The sequence below is a fragment of the Phoxinus phoxinus genome, assembly GCF_949152265.1.
Source record: "Phoxinus phoxinus genome assembly, chromosome: 21".
Classification (NCBI taxonomy): Eukaryota; Metazoa; Chordata; class Actinopteri; order Cypriniformes; family Leuciscidae; genus Phoxinus; species Phoxinus phoxinus.
This window is the reverse complement of record NC_136896.1, coordinates 27,808,470-27,824,805: the sequence shown is the minus strand read 5'-3', so window position 1 is coordinate 27,824,805 and position 16,336 is coordinate 27,808,470. Positions and strand designations below refer to the sequence as shown.

The 16,336-nt window shown below is 34.9% G+C and overlaps 1 protein-coding gene across 1 annotated transcript; it reads left to right on the top strand.

Moving 5' to 3' along the window:
* Positions 1-821: 821 nt before the first annotated feature.
* Positions 822-16,131, top strand: LOC306989193 (integrin alpha-M-like). Its single transcript, XM_079594632.1, has 30 exons — positions 822-1,059; positions 1,879-1,984; positions 3,153-3,256; positions 3,364-3,434; positions 4,566-4,677; positions 4,797-4,927; positions 5,139-5,284; positions 5,731-5,878; positions 5,970-6,120; positions 6,276-6,349; positions 7,249-7,366; positions 7,449-7,582; positions 7,695-7,841; positions 7,973-8,173; positions 10,038-10,171; positions 10,260-10,399; positions 10,900-11,051; positions 11,274-11,405; positions 11,915-11,988; positions 12,142-12,283; positions 12,439-12,537; positions 12,613-12,692; positions 12,834-12,920; positions 14,225-14,303; positions 14,436-14,531; positions 14,631-14,711; positions 14,806-14,916; positions 15,015-15,128; positions 15,395-15,505; positions 15,613-16,131. Exons 1-30 carry the CDS (start codon positions 1,020-1,022, stop codon positions 15,700-15,702), a joined length of 3,405 nt encoding a protein of 1,134 aa, XP_079450758.1. The 5' UTR covers positions 822-1,019; the 3' UTR covers positions 15,703-16,131.
* Positions 16,132-16,336: the final 205 nt, after the last annotated feature.

Below are 16,336 nucleotides of genomic sequence, written 5' to 3'. Positions count from 1 at the left end.
TTCACTCATCACTCACCGATGATTGCCCATCTCAGTCCCTGCGTCACCGCTCATCTGCTGTCTGCTGTCATCTGTGTGCGATCAGCCATCGGCTGTCTGATGTCTGCGATCTGCTGATCTATTCCTGAGTGAGTGAACTTTGTTCTAATAAAGAGTCTTTTACTTACTATTGCCTCCGCCCTTACTTTACGTAACACTGTGGGACAGAGAGACAATGTTGTCCTCTTAATTTTTTTAATTGCTTTTATAGCTAAATGTTTTGGATAGATCTGGAATGTTTCCTTTGTAAATGCTTAGACATGAAAGTTGACTTCTGAAAAAGACAAAGATTACCACCAAATGTGGCCTTTATTGTTAATCTTTGTTTGATTATGGGGAAATATTGCATACATAAACAAAAATAGGCTAAAGGAAACCCCAACCTTTTGTTAGTTCAGATACATATGAAAAATGATATTGAGTTACTTAGGTTGAAAAATAGTAGAGCAAAACGCACTAGGTCTCTATGTGAAACTTGTATGCTATTTATATGATGATCTCATACCTGTTCCTTTTTCTGTTTATATTATTTTCTTTTTTTCTTTCTTTTTACTTGTATTTTATATAGGCTATTATACTGTATATTTTCTTTTCCTATTTGCTATTTTTGTTCAATATTTTATACTATTGTCCTGTTTATTTGTAATGTGACAAGCATTTAATAAAAAAATAAAATAAAATAAACCACTTTATTTTTCACGCCCCTAAACATGATGCTGAACAAAACAAACAGTGATTGGTTGCTTAACATGTTAGTCAGACGTCCTCTAGCGGCAGTCCCTGGTCAAAGCAGCGATGGAGTCCACACACCTCCTGTCGTCAGTCTGAAGGTCTTGCTGTGTGAGGTTATCACTAGTGTGACAGTTCCTCTTTAGTCACATGCATCAATCTATTTTCTTTCGATTTATCTCTCATTCCCACCAAAGACTCTTCACAAGTATCAGTCCCTGTTTGTAGGCTACCACTGTTTGTATGCAGAAATGGACTGGAATTTTCGATTCCTCTCGGGTTTGTTTTGTGGTAAGATCAAGTTTCTTCTGTAATTTAACGTGGAATAAGTTATAGTGAAATAACTTTACCTAATTATAAAGCCTAAAGAAAATAATTACACGAAAGACAAAAACTCGAGAGATGTTATATACATACTTGCTGTAAACTTTGGATTATACGTGGTCTTTTGCTTGATTAAACTTGATAACGTCAAATATAAGGATTATTACAAATAATTTAGTTTGATCTGTTGATAAGCAATGCTGTAAATATATTTAACTCTAAAAAGCCTACTGTGTCATATTTGATAGACACATTGATTTCTATGGACACTAAACGACCAAAACCTTGCTGAAAAACTGCTATCTGATTAATCTTTGTAGTTCAGAAAGTAAAAGGGCTTTTGTTATATTTGTAAAAAATCTCCACCTTCAGGTTGTTGCACATGTGTCTCTTCACTAATATTTAGAAAGTAAAATCAATAATGAATTTTATATTGTTAGTACTATTTATATTTTATATTTCAAGATGAACATTTACTGGACTAAAGCAACTTAGCTTTACTTGATTGTCCATACACGCTAATGCATGTATACATCAGGCTTTTGAGGAACATTCATTTTTATGTCAATCATCATTGTATTTCATTGCATTATACATTTCTCCCACAATTAAAACTAGCATTTAAAGACATATTATTGGTTGATATAGATAAGTGATATTTATACACATGTTATGTCTGTTATACTGTTATAAAGATCTTATTGATTTACATTACAAGCTATCCGAATTCCATCTTACATTTTGACCATTTAAAGGCATGCCATTTTCCTTTCTTTTACATGTTAGTATGTCAGTCATTAATGGCTTTCAACATTGATCCTGTGACCTGGAAGTACTTCACAAACAATGCAAACAGCGGCTTTGGCTATAAAGTGATACAGAAAGATGCAAGGTGAGCTCACCAGTGTTACTACAGACCACTCACCGTTGGTCATCAGATGATGCTGTTGAAAACAAATACTTTAATAATTAGTTTGAATATTTGAATGCAGGACAGATATGGATATGAACTAATAAAAAGCCTCAATAGCTGTAAGATTATTCAAAATTATTAATGTTGAAGTTGCCGTTTAGTACATTTAAAATTGATCAACTTTTAAATAAATTTTATATAACAACCTAAAGTTAAAAGCATAATCAAGTGCGTTACATGTGCTATATGTAAGTCGACACATAAAAAGAAATGTACTTCAAAACATGACAAAAAATTAGGGCTGTGCAACGATTAATTGCAAATAATCGAATCCAGAATAAAAGTTTGTGTTTATATAATATGTGTGTGTACTGTGTATAATTATTTTATAAATACATACACATAAATATGATGTTCCTGTAATTTATAGATAGATGTTTAGAGGGTTGTGGTTTAAAAAGAAACATTCTGACATTAGAGGGTTGTAGGTTGTACACACTGGCTGCGTGGCGGGTCCGTTTTTATTTCGGCTCCCATGTTAACAGGTTAGAGCTTGTTACTAAAAACAATTACTAAAAACACACAAAAACTGATTTTGCATGGGCACTTTGCACTAGTTTAATATAATTAAGCATATTTCTTAACAAAGCTCAGATATATTTATACATAATAAATGGCCTTCATTTGCATATCTAAGATAACCTTTCTACATTTGAGTTGTGCAATGTAGTTTATTTTTAATTTTTTAGTCAGAAGACACTGCAAAGCAAATTACATCTCTAAGCACTTTAGTCACTGTAATGTGCATAAGGTCATGCTGTAGACATTTGACAACTTCTAAATTGAAACATTTTTGAGAGCCACTGCTGATGGTTCTGGTCCAGTTAAAAATCTGTTTTGAAATTTAAATACAGTTTCATAAGGTTTTGAATTCCAACCTAATGCTTTGTCAGTATTTCTAATTTCCCCTTTCTGTGATTTTCTGTAACGTACAAATATTTTGCAACACTTAACTAAAAATAACTTAAAACTATGCTGATGTTGTTTTTTGGTAATACGATCAGAGGTTTTTCCCATCATACTCAAACGGCGCACAGATTTCTCCTTTTTTAACATGTTCTCTTAATTTTCCTGTCTTCTTCCATAGTCTACTTGTGAGTGATCCTTTAATACAACACAGTCAAACTCAAAGAGGACAAATATATCGCTGTGCTGTCACTGAAGGAATCTGCCAACCACTGCCCATTACCGGTACTTAGTTTGTAAATTATGTTTTCATGTATGTAATAAAATATACTAGTTTTATTATCCATGATAGTATTTCTTTAAAAAAAAAAAAATCACTTTTTATTCAACAGTCCCCAATGAGGCTGTCAACATGTCCCTTGGACTTTCAATGTCTCTAGATCCTCAGTCTTCAAGAGCAGTGGTAAGTTTCATATTTTAAAGGGGTCATGAACTTTTTTATTATTATTATTTGATGTTTCCTGAGGCGCACTTATAATGTTGGTATGATCAAAAATGGTCATAATTTAGAAATAAAAGGCCATTCTCTACCCTGATTTTACTTCTGATTTGAACGCTCTGTTTTAAGGGGCGTGTCTGCCGTGAGACTTCAGTGTAAACGCCCACTGTTGTGATTGGCTAACATCGTTGCATATGAAAAAAGTATTAGATATGGAACTCTCTCAAAATCTTTTACTACGTTTTTACCATTACAACTGTCGAGATTAACTAACAATGAAAAGTGTTGATTACAGTATTATATTTAGATCTACTCCCGTCACATGAAAGGTTGCAGCGATAAACGTTGTAGCCGATGACAGTCGAGCACATGAATGCAATGATCTCGTCATTACAGCATGATTATTTCATTATAACTAACAGTGCAAACACGATAGATTCATTGTGCAGTGTAGATGGCACTGATTATTGATTATAACGTGAGTTTAAGAGTCCAGAACTCGTGCTGTGTGATTGACAGCCCCAGCGATTAGAAAGGGAGTGTTCTTTGATCACTTAGTTTCTGTGTATAATTTAATCACAATTAAAATAACAGATAATTTTCATGTTACTTCGAGAAACCATGTCAAGTTGACCGTTTAGTCACTGATTTACTGACACATAAACAGCAACAAACGATTTTGAGACAAAGAACATCTGACTGTACATGAAGATCAAGGAAAATTTGATTTCTCAATTCATGACCCCTTAAATCCCTATTTTTGTGAGAATATAAAATCTTAGTGCTGTTTTTCTACATTGTTTAATAATGCTTGGAGAAACTATATTTTGATATCTTAAATTGCTATTATAGCCTAAAAATATAATACTAACAATTTGACTGCAGTACCATGGAAGAAAAATGCAAGATTTGGTGCATGTATATATTTGTATAATAACTTGAATTAATGAACCTACAATTTGCAGTCAATCTAAAAGATGTCCCAAATAATTGATTAATATTAGATTTGTCAAATTTTCACATTGTAAAGCTTCAAATTTGACACTAAAGTCCAGAATAGTGTCATGTTGAAAATAAATTGTTAATTTCTCTCAGGTTTGTGGTCCAACCATACCCAAGAACTGTGATGTAACCACTTACAACGGCATGTGCTTTAAAATCAGTCCAGATAATGTTGCGAGCAGATCTGTGCCGAAGACTCTGAGAGGTAAAGTTATGGCATTCTACCAAATCCAAGCAAGTTTTCTTCATACTGTATGTACTGTATTAAATGATTATTCAAATTAAATGAAAATATGATGCAATTATTAATTTCTCCAACTTTAGAATGCCCAACATCACAAATTGATATTGCTTTTTTAATGGATGGATCTGGAAGTGTATATCCTCAGGATTTTGAGAAGATGAAGACTTTTGTTATAGAAATGATCAAAAGTTTTGTAGACCGTGATACACAGGTATGATAATCCATGCATTTATTATGATTTAGCTTGTGCATGATTTTTACCCCCATTTTTCAGAGCATCAGGCACTAAATCTATCTATCTATCTATCTATCTATCTATCTATCTATCTATCTATCTATCTATCTATCTATCTATCTATCTATCTATCTATCTATCTATCTATCTATCTATCTATCTATCTATCTATCTATCTATCTTACAGTTTGCCATTGCACAGTTTTCTACAGAATGTGTGATTCATTACCAGTTTCAACAAGTCAAAAACGCCATGGCGTGGGAAACTGCAGTGAATAAGATATCTCAAGAGGGAGGATGGACTAACACCGCAACAGCTATAAGAAAACTTGTGTGAGACATGACTGCTGATATTTCATTGAATTTATTTTATCTATGCGATTAAAAGTAATATTACTTCTGACTGAAAGACTTGGAGTGAAGATACGTTTAACAGGATATTTAGTGAGATGTGAGGAGCACATCCTAATTTTAAAAATATAACCAGCCACCCCCAAAAAAAGAGCAACAGATAATACAAATGAAAAACTGATAGATGTCTGAGCAATCATGGAAAAAGCACATGATATTACAGTAAATGCAGGAATAAATTGATACTCATACAGTACTTCTACAAGTCTTTTGCTTTTTATGAGTTTTAATATTTGTTTTGCTGTATACTTCACAATTTGAACAAGGTTCCAAGGACAAACAATGTAAAGTTAATAAGAAACATGTCCTTTACAGTTGCATAATTGTATTGTTGATTGAATATTTTGTACTATTGTGTTTTTCAATAGGGATGAGCTATTCGTAAGTAAAGGAGGTGCAAGACCATTAGCCAGTCAAATTTTGGTTGTTATCACGGATGGTGAATCAAGTGATTCAAAGTTGACTGAAGCTGTTCAAAAAGCACAAGCTAAAGATATAACACGATATGCTATTGGGGTAAGATATGGGGGAATATCCACTTTATTAAAGTTATTAAAATCATTGCATTTAAGAAGTGTTACAATCATTTTCATAAATTTTTTCTTAGGTTGGCAATGCTTTTGCTATTGACGAAGCAACAAAAGAGCTGGCCATTATTGCATCTTTACCCACCAATAAGCATGTGTTCAAAGTAAACAATTTTGATGCGCTGGAATATATTCGTGAAAAACTCAAAGAGAACATTATTGCCATTGAAGGTATGTTTGCAGAGGAAATGGAAAACGAATGACAGAGAGAATGTTTACATTTTATATTTTTCAGCTGTCATGTTAGTATAGTTACATTGTTTAATGGATTGATTTAAAATAATACATTTATAGTTAACTGTGTTGTTGCTGCTTTTATTCGCTAGGAACCCAGACCTCTGGAGATTCATCTCGAATGGAGTTTGCACAGGACGGGTTTAGTGCAGCATTTACATCAAATGTAATTCTGTGTATTTTACTTATTTGACACCAAACTAATTAAACAGATTAAATACATGGGTTAGAAATCGTTTTATTGAAATAAATTAGTAGTCGTTTAATTGCTCTTTTTACTGTTCTGTTTAATTTAATTTAAATTAATAATGTCTTTGCATGCTATTCATGCCTTCACATTTTACTATAGTCATTTTAGATTTTTACGTTGAAATGTATTTTCAGTTTTATATTTAATTGAACAACAATGTACTTAATGTTGTCATTAAAGGATTAGTTCACCCCAAAATGTAAAATTTGTCATTATTTACTCACCCTCAAGTTGTTCCAAAACTGTATGAGTTTCTTTCTTCTGCTGAACACAAAAGAAGATATTTTGAAGAATGTCGGTGATCAAACAGTTAATGATTTCCATTGACTTCCATGGCTATAGTCAACTGTTTGATTACCGACATTCTTCAAAATATCTTCTTTTGTGTTCAGCAGAAGAAAGAAACTCATACAGTTTTGGGACTAATTAAGGGTGAGTAAATAATGACACATTTGTGGGTGAACTAAACCTTTAATACAGAACAATGTTACATCAGGTCAAATGATCTGCGAGCTTGTAAGGTGCTATTTGTAAAGCTGCTTTGAAAGCATAAGTATTATGCAAAGTGCTATAAAAGTAACCTGGAAGTTCACTTGCATCAGGGCAAATCTAGCTGTTTTCATTCATGAATCAAGTTATTATTATTTTTTAACATTTGTTGCAATCATAGATATCCATGACGTTTGCTGTTTTGATGTTTAACTACTCTTCCACCTCAATGAAAAACACTGTAGATTTTGCATGCTTGTAAACTTATGATGTGGAAAGATTATTTCTTAAATATTTCTGTTTATTCTTATGTAATCTGCATTCAGACAGATATGATAATGACCGCAGTGGGAGCTTTCCAGTGGAAGGGTGGATATCAGCTGTACAAACCAAATGATAAATCAGATGTCTTTCAAGCTGGAAGTGAGCATGACAGTTATTTAGGTGAGATCTCTTCTTCGATTGTGTAAATCAATATAAATCAGTCAAAACATCAGAATTCATTTTAAGTCAATTTTCTTCACAGGTTATTCCTTGGCAATAGCAACAATGTCCAGAGTAAAGTATGCAGTCATGGGAGCACCAAGACACAAGCATAAAGGACAAGTTACTGTTTCAAAAATTGATCGAAGTAATTTAAAACAACTGGATTCTCCTAAGGTTGTAACACTCACATTTATGTAAAATATTAGCACATCACAAATGAATGTAAGCGAGTGAAAGGACATGAACTCAGAATAGCTGTATGGTAACTATATTTCTTCTTTCTTAGCCTCAGATTGGCTCATATTTCGGAGCTGAGGTGTGTGTTGTGGATTTGAACAGTGACTCCAATACAGACCTACTTTTGGTATCGGCACCAACCTACATACAGTCTGACCGGGAGGGCTTAGTGTTTGTTTACATCTTCACGCGTCGGGTCAGTGATTTTTCTTTTGAAGGTTCAATTAAGACTAACATTTTTAAAGAAAGTTAATCAAGTAAGAGTGAATAAATGTACATTTGTGTCTGTTTAACCCTGTTTCTCCTCTCTCTGTTATATCTCCACAGGCAAACTTCATTTATTCGGATACACTGGTGGGCATGGCAGGTCAGAGGGGTCGGTTTGGCTCTTCTCTGGCCAGTCCAGCAGATCTGAATGGGGATGGTTTCATGGATGTTCTGGTTGGAGCTCCTTTAGAGGAGGATGGACAGGGCAGCATCTACATCTTCAATGGGATAGATGGAGGGATCAATCCCAAATACTCACAGGTGAAAAAGATGTGGATTGGTGGCAGTTTAAAGGGAAAGTTCACATAAATGATCTCTCTTGTTGTGTTCGCTAGAGTGGGGTTTAATAATGCATTGAGTTAGTGTTCAGTGATGCATAGTGTTGGATTGTGCTGGAAGCATTATGTTATGCCTGACGAATGTATAGGTTCATGCACTTGAGTCTTAAAGGCTATGTTGCAGGTTAGAGTACCCAGTGAGCCAACGTATAGAACAATAATGTAGGAACTAGATTTAATTATAAACATATACTTATAAAGCGCTATTTAGGCTTCTGGAGTCGTTTTTGTGAGAACATTTTACTTCCGCATTTGAAAACCGCCAAACCGGAAGTGACGTAACATGAGGGAGAGCGGTCAAAGTAAACAATAGGAAAGCAATGGATCGCAATGACAGTTCGGACGCTGAGGAAATTGTAGCCTAAATGTTTACTCGTATGACGGACCTCAGCCATATAATTATGAGCCTCATATGAAGCCAAGAGAGCAGACAGGCCAGGATTAGACAAAACAACAGAGGAGACACATTGAGCTGTGGTGTGAGGAGAACAGGGCAGGGGTCGAGTCTCGATGAGAGAGCAGTGTTAGCTTATAGATTTATTCACGTTAGCCGACAATGTGTATAACACTATGCTCAAATCACTAACGTTATATTGTACATATTATTATGTGTCAGGCAATAGCAAAGCTAGTATTTAGACCCTTACCTGCATGTGTTGTGTATGTCAGCCATGAGGATACAGTTTCCAGAGAAAGAGGGACATTATAAAGGCTTTGAATGGCCCCATTTGGTGATAATGAATAAAAAAATAATCACTATCACAACTTTCTTGCTGTATAAAAACTTTATATGTAGAAACAGCCAACACAAACATTAAAATTCGGAGTACAGATTGAAAATGAACATAATATATTATATTTATAATAATAATAATAATAAGTGTCGGCTGCCGACTAATAACAAGCACATAAATGCATTACATTACAAGTTTATGGAGGATATGTTAATTAATTAAATTAAGACGAGGCAAATTTTGTAAAACAAATGTACAAAGTGATCTCTGACGGATCCGTGAGCGTCATGTTTCCCGCCGGCGGCCGACCCACATTCGGTGGACCCGATGAAGGAGCCGGGACAGTGTGCACATATCGCCGTCATCATATAACGTTAACTCATCATATCGCCGGGATTATAATCATGCGGTCTATAGTGAACGCTACACACTACCGCGTTTTTCAAAGCAGATGCAGAAGTGAAGTCCCGTCTTACCCTGCACAAAACGCACACACACCGGCACGGAAGATAGCACCGTCCTTTTTCTTGTTCGGAAACCTGTGGACTCGATGTCCTGACAGGCCATAATTCACAATCATTTATCACGATAATGATTAATTGAAATACAATAACCACTGAAAACACACTGAATCACGACCGCTTCAACTGAATACCAGCCTACTCTGCACTGAGCAAACGCAGAGCCCGGCACACGACTCCCTCACATGACGTAATATGACGCGATGGTGAACGTTTTCTACTAAATCTGTGCCCTTATGTCTGGAAAAACTATTTTTAATCCTGCAATTACTTTTCATATGGTATTTTCATACAAGGCTATATATTAATTTTGAAAAAAAAAACCTGCAATATGCCCTTTAAACGACAGTGAGATTGAAGTAAAAGTGACGATAAGTTAATGCTACTCTCTGTGTCAGTGTGATCCTTCATAAACATAACATCTCTGTCATCATATCAGCCTCGTGGTTCACCTTTTCATTACTTTTCCTTGACTCACTTCATAGACTCTAATATATTTGTTATCTGTTTTATTCCCTCTTGAATGAAACAGAGGATTGCTGGATCATCTGTGCGACCAGGTTTGCGGTTCTTTGGGATTTCATTGAGTCAGTCTTCTCTAGACCAGACTCGAGACAACCTTCCTGACATTGCTGTTGGGTCCAAGGGAGCAGTTCTGCTTCTCAGGTCTGTTTTCTTCTATAAAGAAGTAAATATATACAAATACACAGTTTCAGCCATAATCATTCATGTGTGTGATATGTGACTCATTCAGGTCCAGACCCATCATGCTCTTGGAAACTAAAGTAACTTACAACCCAACCAAAATACCAACCGGTGACCAAACAGACCAGTCACTGGAAAACACAATGAAAGTGTGTTTCACCATGCATCCATACAAACACATCATAAGAGGTTTGTCCAAAATTAGCAGTATTTCTTTATGTTGAAGTTAATGTTGAAGTGTTAAAATTTCTCCAATGCCATCAAACTGCAGAGACAACTATAAATAAGGACACTTTCATTGTCACTGTGGTGTTCTCAAAACCTTTCTCTGAGAATCACATCTAGCTCAGCTCAGCAGCTTTGGCTCAACCAATGGCGTGAGTTTGGGGGTGGAATTATTTGTTGGACCAACCAATGGCAGCCAGGGGGAGTGTTCTGGAAACCAGAACATCATTTGGTTTAAATAAATTCAGCCTTAATGAGCATATGGAACTTCTTTCAAAAACTTAAATCTTGAACATCTTACCACTCTCAAACTTTTGAATGCTGATGTATTTATATTAATATGTTAGACATATATAAATATTCTATCTTTGATTTACATAATCTAAACGTTTGAACTGTAAAATAAATTCTTCCATGTATTAATTTTTATGTATACATAAGACTGTTTTATGTTCATTATCTAGACATATCCGCAAATATCAATTACACCATAATGCTGGATGCCAAGCGACAGAAATATCGAGCAAACTTCTCACCCAAAACCCGGTTCCTCAGTGATGTGTTGAACATTAGATTGAATGGAGAAACTTGCAAAAGTCATCGTTTCTTTATAGATGTAAGTCTGAAACATCATCATTTTTTGACAATTATTTTTTCCTATCCTCACTCTTTTGAATATCTACAGTAAATCAGTTATTCTGGCTGTAAGACACAACAATTAAGAATGAAATTTAAATGGGAAGAATTCAATCTCAACAATGAAACAATGTGGCAATACGTACTGAAAATCCTGATTTTAGGGTAGATGAATGTCATTGATCTATTCTTGCCCACTCAGGCTTTCTCAGAAGATGCTCTGAATCCGTTGTCCAATCAGTTAACATTCACATTTGACGGTTTGCGACTTGCCAGACTGCAAAACATAAAGCCAGTTCTGCTGCCGACGATAAAGACCACCACAGACCACAGTGTAAGAGAAGGCAAACCAATGCTTGTTTTAAAGTATGATTCATTCAGATGTAACATTAAAGGGAAAGCTTGTCTAAATCTGAAACCTCTGTCATCATTTAGGTCACTTGTTCTTTCTTCTGTTGAACACAAAAGTAGATATTTTGAAAAATGTCTTTGCTTTTCCATTAAATGAAAGTCAAAGAGGTTCAGTGTTGTTTTGGACCTCATTGACTTTAATAAGACAAGTTCAAACATTCTTCAAAATAACGTCTTTTAGGTGAGTAAATGATGACTTACAGAAAGTCATTTTGAATGACACAAGTGTGAGTAAATGATGACAGAATTCTCTTTTTTGTTGTTTTTTTGGAGGAACTATCCAACTCAACTCATATAATTATTTGTAATTATTATTTTTCACATGTCTAAAGATATTAATTGCTTTTTGTGCAATATTTTGTGCAATATTGATGCAGTTTTATATGATTTAAGAATGTACTGTATATGTAAATATCTCACCTCATTCCACAGCTGGATTTTGAGATAAACTGTGGAAATGATGATATTTGTGTTGATGACCTCAGGATGGATTTCAATTTCTCTGGGTGAGCAAATATTTACAATGAGTTTTTCTGTATTAGATTAAAGATCAGCACACATGAATACGTGAAAACAGAGTACAAATTGAGGTACAATAATAAGTTATGGAATCATCCTTGTTATACTGTGAGTATCTCTCTTTGGTTTCTGTGATCCAGATCTACAAACATAGAGGTTGGGATAATGCAGGAGCTCAACGTGACCGTGTTTGTAGAGAACAGAGGAGAAAACTCCTACAACACTCTCTTCACACTCAGCTACCCCTTTGGACTTTCCTACAGGAGATTCACATCTAAACAGGTGAGACCAGGATGATTTTATTACAGAGAGTCACAATTCGTCTACAAATCAAGTACAATTTTACTGAAAGGCAGTTTTTTTAGGCAAGTGGAATGTTTATTGCCATTGAATTTTCTATGGGTTGGTTACTGAATGAATATATTCTGTATGAGCAGGGCAGAGTGGAGTGTGTGTCTCTGGATGCTGAGAGAGGAGTTACACCGGGAGAAACCACGTGCCAGATCAGTAAACCCATCCTCAAGGGAAACACTCAGGTGAGCTCACTTTTTAAACCGTCCTGTGTGTTTTTCTGTTCAAGCACTCATCATTTCCTCTGTGTCCACTTCTAGGCCGTGTTTCAGATTACATACAGCATCGATAAAGAAAGCACCTTTGATCAAAGTGTGACATTCTTCGCTAAGATAAACAGGTATTATATCATTTCTGGGGGTTGTTTGAGTTCACTCAAAGTGTACAAGTGCATCGCTTAACCATGAGCTGTTACGTAGTTGCTCACATGAGAAACTGATAACTGAGAATGCTACTTACCAAAACCCTCCATTACTTACAGTGGGAATGACCAACACTCTCAAACCAGTCAATTCCTCAGAGAGAAAAGCATTGGTGTCAAATTTGCCATCTATGTTGCCTTAATAAGGTTAGTGTGCTTGTTTTTCAACAGCTATGTTTCCATCCACACGGTTTTATCCGAATGAAGTGATGTCGAATGAAAAATGCCTTATGGAAACAGTAAAATTCGATTGAATTTCATGAATATCGACTCAAATGAAATGCGTTCGGTCTCATTGGATTTTATCTTGATCGATATATATACGGCTTATGCGATAAACGCTGATGGAAACGTTATTTGCCGAATAAATAATGAATTGCATTTTGTCTAGCAAAATTTGTTCGCAAATGTTGGCTTGAATTCACCTGTGCGAAAATGAATGGAAACACCTTCAAATGTCTCAAATCAATTCGATATACCAATTTAATCGCAAAACAGCATGTGACATCATCACGCACAGGTTTTTATTCGCTTTAAAGCCGTTGGGTGGAAACACACTTTCACCAGCTTTATTTGCATGAGTTTTACCGAACTTCAGATAATACAATTGACGAGTGGATGGAAACTTAGCTATTCTCAGCTGGGTTTGCTTCAGCACAGATTTGACAGTGGACATAGTTTCCACTTGATGGCCATTGTAAAATCTGTGGTTCTGAAGCAAAACATATATATAAATTGCAATTGCTTTTGCTTTAGAAAAATTATTTGTGATGTTTTTTAAATAAGTATCTTCTGCTCACAAGGCTGCATTTATTTGATCAAAACAACAGAAAAACAGTAATATTGTGAAATATTATTACAACTTCAACTAACTTTTCTTTATGTGATCGCATTTTAAAATGTCATTTATTCCTGTGATGCAAAGCTGAATTACTGCTCAAGAAACATTGATGATCATCAGTTGCGCTGCTTCTGATGTTTGAACTCTCTGAAAAGAGAAGTGAAAGCAGTGTAAGTCAGCAACTTCACTCAAAAGCCAGACCACATGCAATGTTGATGAGAAAACTGGAAATATTGTTTAAACAGATCAATCTCAAGAGACAACTTAAGGAATTAATGGCTTTCCCACAGTAAAGAAGTCCAAAATGTCTTTATTTGCATGTCCATAAATCTTTTTTACTATATATAAATCTAGCATTTATATAAATAACTTTCAGTTCTGAAAACTTAAAACATCATCAAATATTTCACAATATTACTCTTTCTTGATCAAATAAAAGCAGCCTTGAGCATAAGATACTTCTTTCAAAAACATTACAAAATCTTAATGATTTCAAACTTTTGACCAGTACTGTACACCCACACACACACACACAAACACACACACACACATGCACGCACACACACGATTTAAATTGCTGTCTGACACATTTTCCCTTTATTTTAATAAGACATGAAGATTCAAGCCTCCACATTAATTTTACTGCACAGAAACCTGTTCTTGAAAGACCAGTCAAACAGATACTGAAGGTACTAATGACATTCACACACTTCCATGAACATAAAACATAATTAAATAAACATTCTGTGACCGATTCTTATTCTCTAATGTCTTTTACAGTAATGGCAAAAATGAAATTGTAGTATCCTTCTCTCTTCCAGGTTGAAAATGACTTTAGAGAATTAAATTTCAAAGTTTTCATCAGAGTACCAGTTATTTTGGGAGATAAATTCATCTGGACTGACAAAAACCTACAGGTATGTATATATGAATGTGCTGAAAAATCCCATCTAATGTAGATTGATTCACATTTATCATATTCAAAATCAACCAAACACTTGTGTATGTGCTTCTAGATTCCAGACTGTGTGAAACAGAAGGATGAACGGCCGCTTTTAACCGATTTTGTGGAAGTAATTAAAAAGGATCGTGTGGTGGTGAGTGTTTGAGTGTCTTTCCCTGATCGAACAAAAACAAATCCATGAAATATAATTTCATATTCTTTGCGCATTGACCCCATTGCTCCATCAGAACTGCTCTGTGGCGGTGTGTGCCGTGTTCAGCTGTGCCGTCACTCTCACAAAGAATGAAAGGAAACTCTATAATATATTTGGCAATGTGAGCTCTGGATGGATTGAGCAGGTATCTGACTTTTAAAGCAAATTCATATCACAGAACAGACCATATATTTTCATAACTGTTTGATCATTTCTTATTGTCATGATCTGTGTCTCTCTTAGACTGGACTCAAGGCTGCTGTTTTTGAGTTGGTCAGTTCAGCGTCTCTGGATTATGACAAGAGCAAATACATTTTCTTTTCCTCTGATTCTCTACACACTGCACCGTCTGTCCAGGTGATACATTTTCTTCACAAATAAATTGAAAATAAAATATAATAAAAAAAAACATTTACATAAAGCTAAAACACATAAAAACATAACCTTTCTAATCTATAAGGTTGTAATATGTGCTGTAAATGTACATATACTACAGTAGATCTTACGTTTTTCAGTCCATGCATATCTAGAAAACCTTGCATGTTTCAGGCCTTAATGATATTATGCTTATATGTGAAGGTGGATTGTCAGAGTTAATATTGTATTCATCAATGTGATTGTAGATTAACACTCAAGTGGAGGTGTATGAGGAGGTGGATATGACCAAAGAGATCATTGGAGGAGCAATAGGAGGACTTCTGCTACTGGCTCTCATCACAGCGGCTCTCTATAAGGTGTGTGTATGTTCAACTTTGAACCTTTCTTTTTCAGCTGTCTAACTTGGGTTTCATTTTTCAAAGTTGTAATGCATATATATGCCTTAATTATCATTTCCTTTCAGGCTGGATTCTTTAAAAGCCAGTACAAGCAGTTGATGGAAAACGCAGAACAAAGTGCTGAAGATGGGCCAACCACTGAACAATTAGGTTAACAACAATAACCAACCACTGTAGATCAACCACAATAGTGGTGTATTAATGTTCACAGACAAAAAAGAAAAAGTCTACATTTCACTTCGCAGCCACCAGTTGATGAACCTTTGCAGCATGAAAAGGAGATTTAAGCTGTTTATCATCATATTTTTTTTCAAACTGTATGAAAGTAAAACTTTATGAAAATAAAATGAATGTATCTTGTTTAAAAACATTTCAGAGTGATTTTGATGTTTTAGTGTTTCGTTAGAAAAAGAATATGTAGGTTTCATAAATTTAAACAGTTTTGAGCAGTTATTATGAATGAGTTAAGTAGCAATGGAGTTCATACTCGTAATTCTCATTATATGTTCATATAGATTTCATCTAATGATATATTCGAATAAAATTTCTCATGAATATTGATAAAGATATATCTTTTCTTGCATAACACTGGTTTTTGCTGTAGTTTCTCTCATTAATTACAGTTTTTTTCAGTTGCTAACAAGCGTTTGTCCAGCCAGTTGTCACATTTTCAAAACTCTAAACACAATTAGCACAGCATCGGTATTTTGTGGCCATACCATTCACACATTTCATGTCGTTTTCACACAATATGCAGTCAGTGAACACATTTCCACAATGCTTACATTT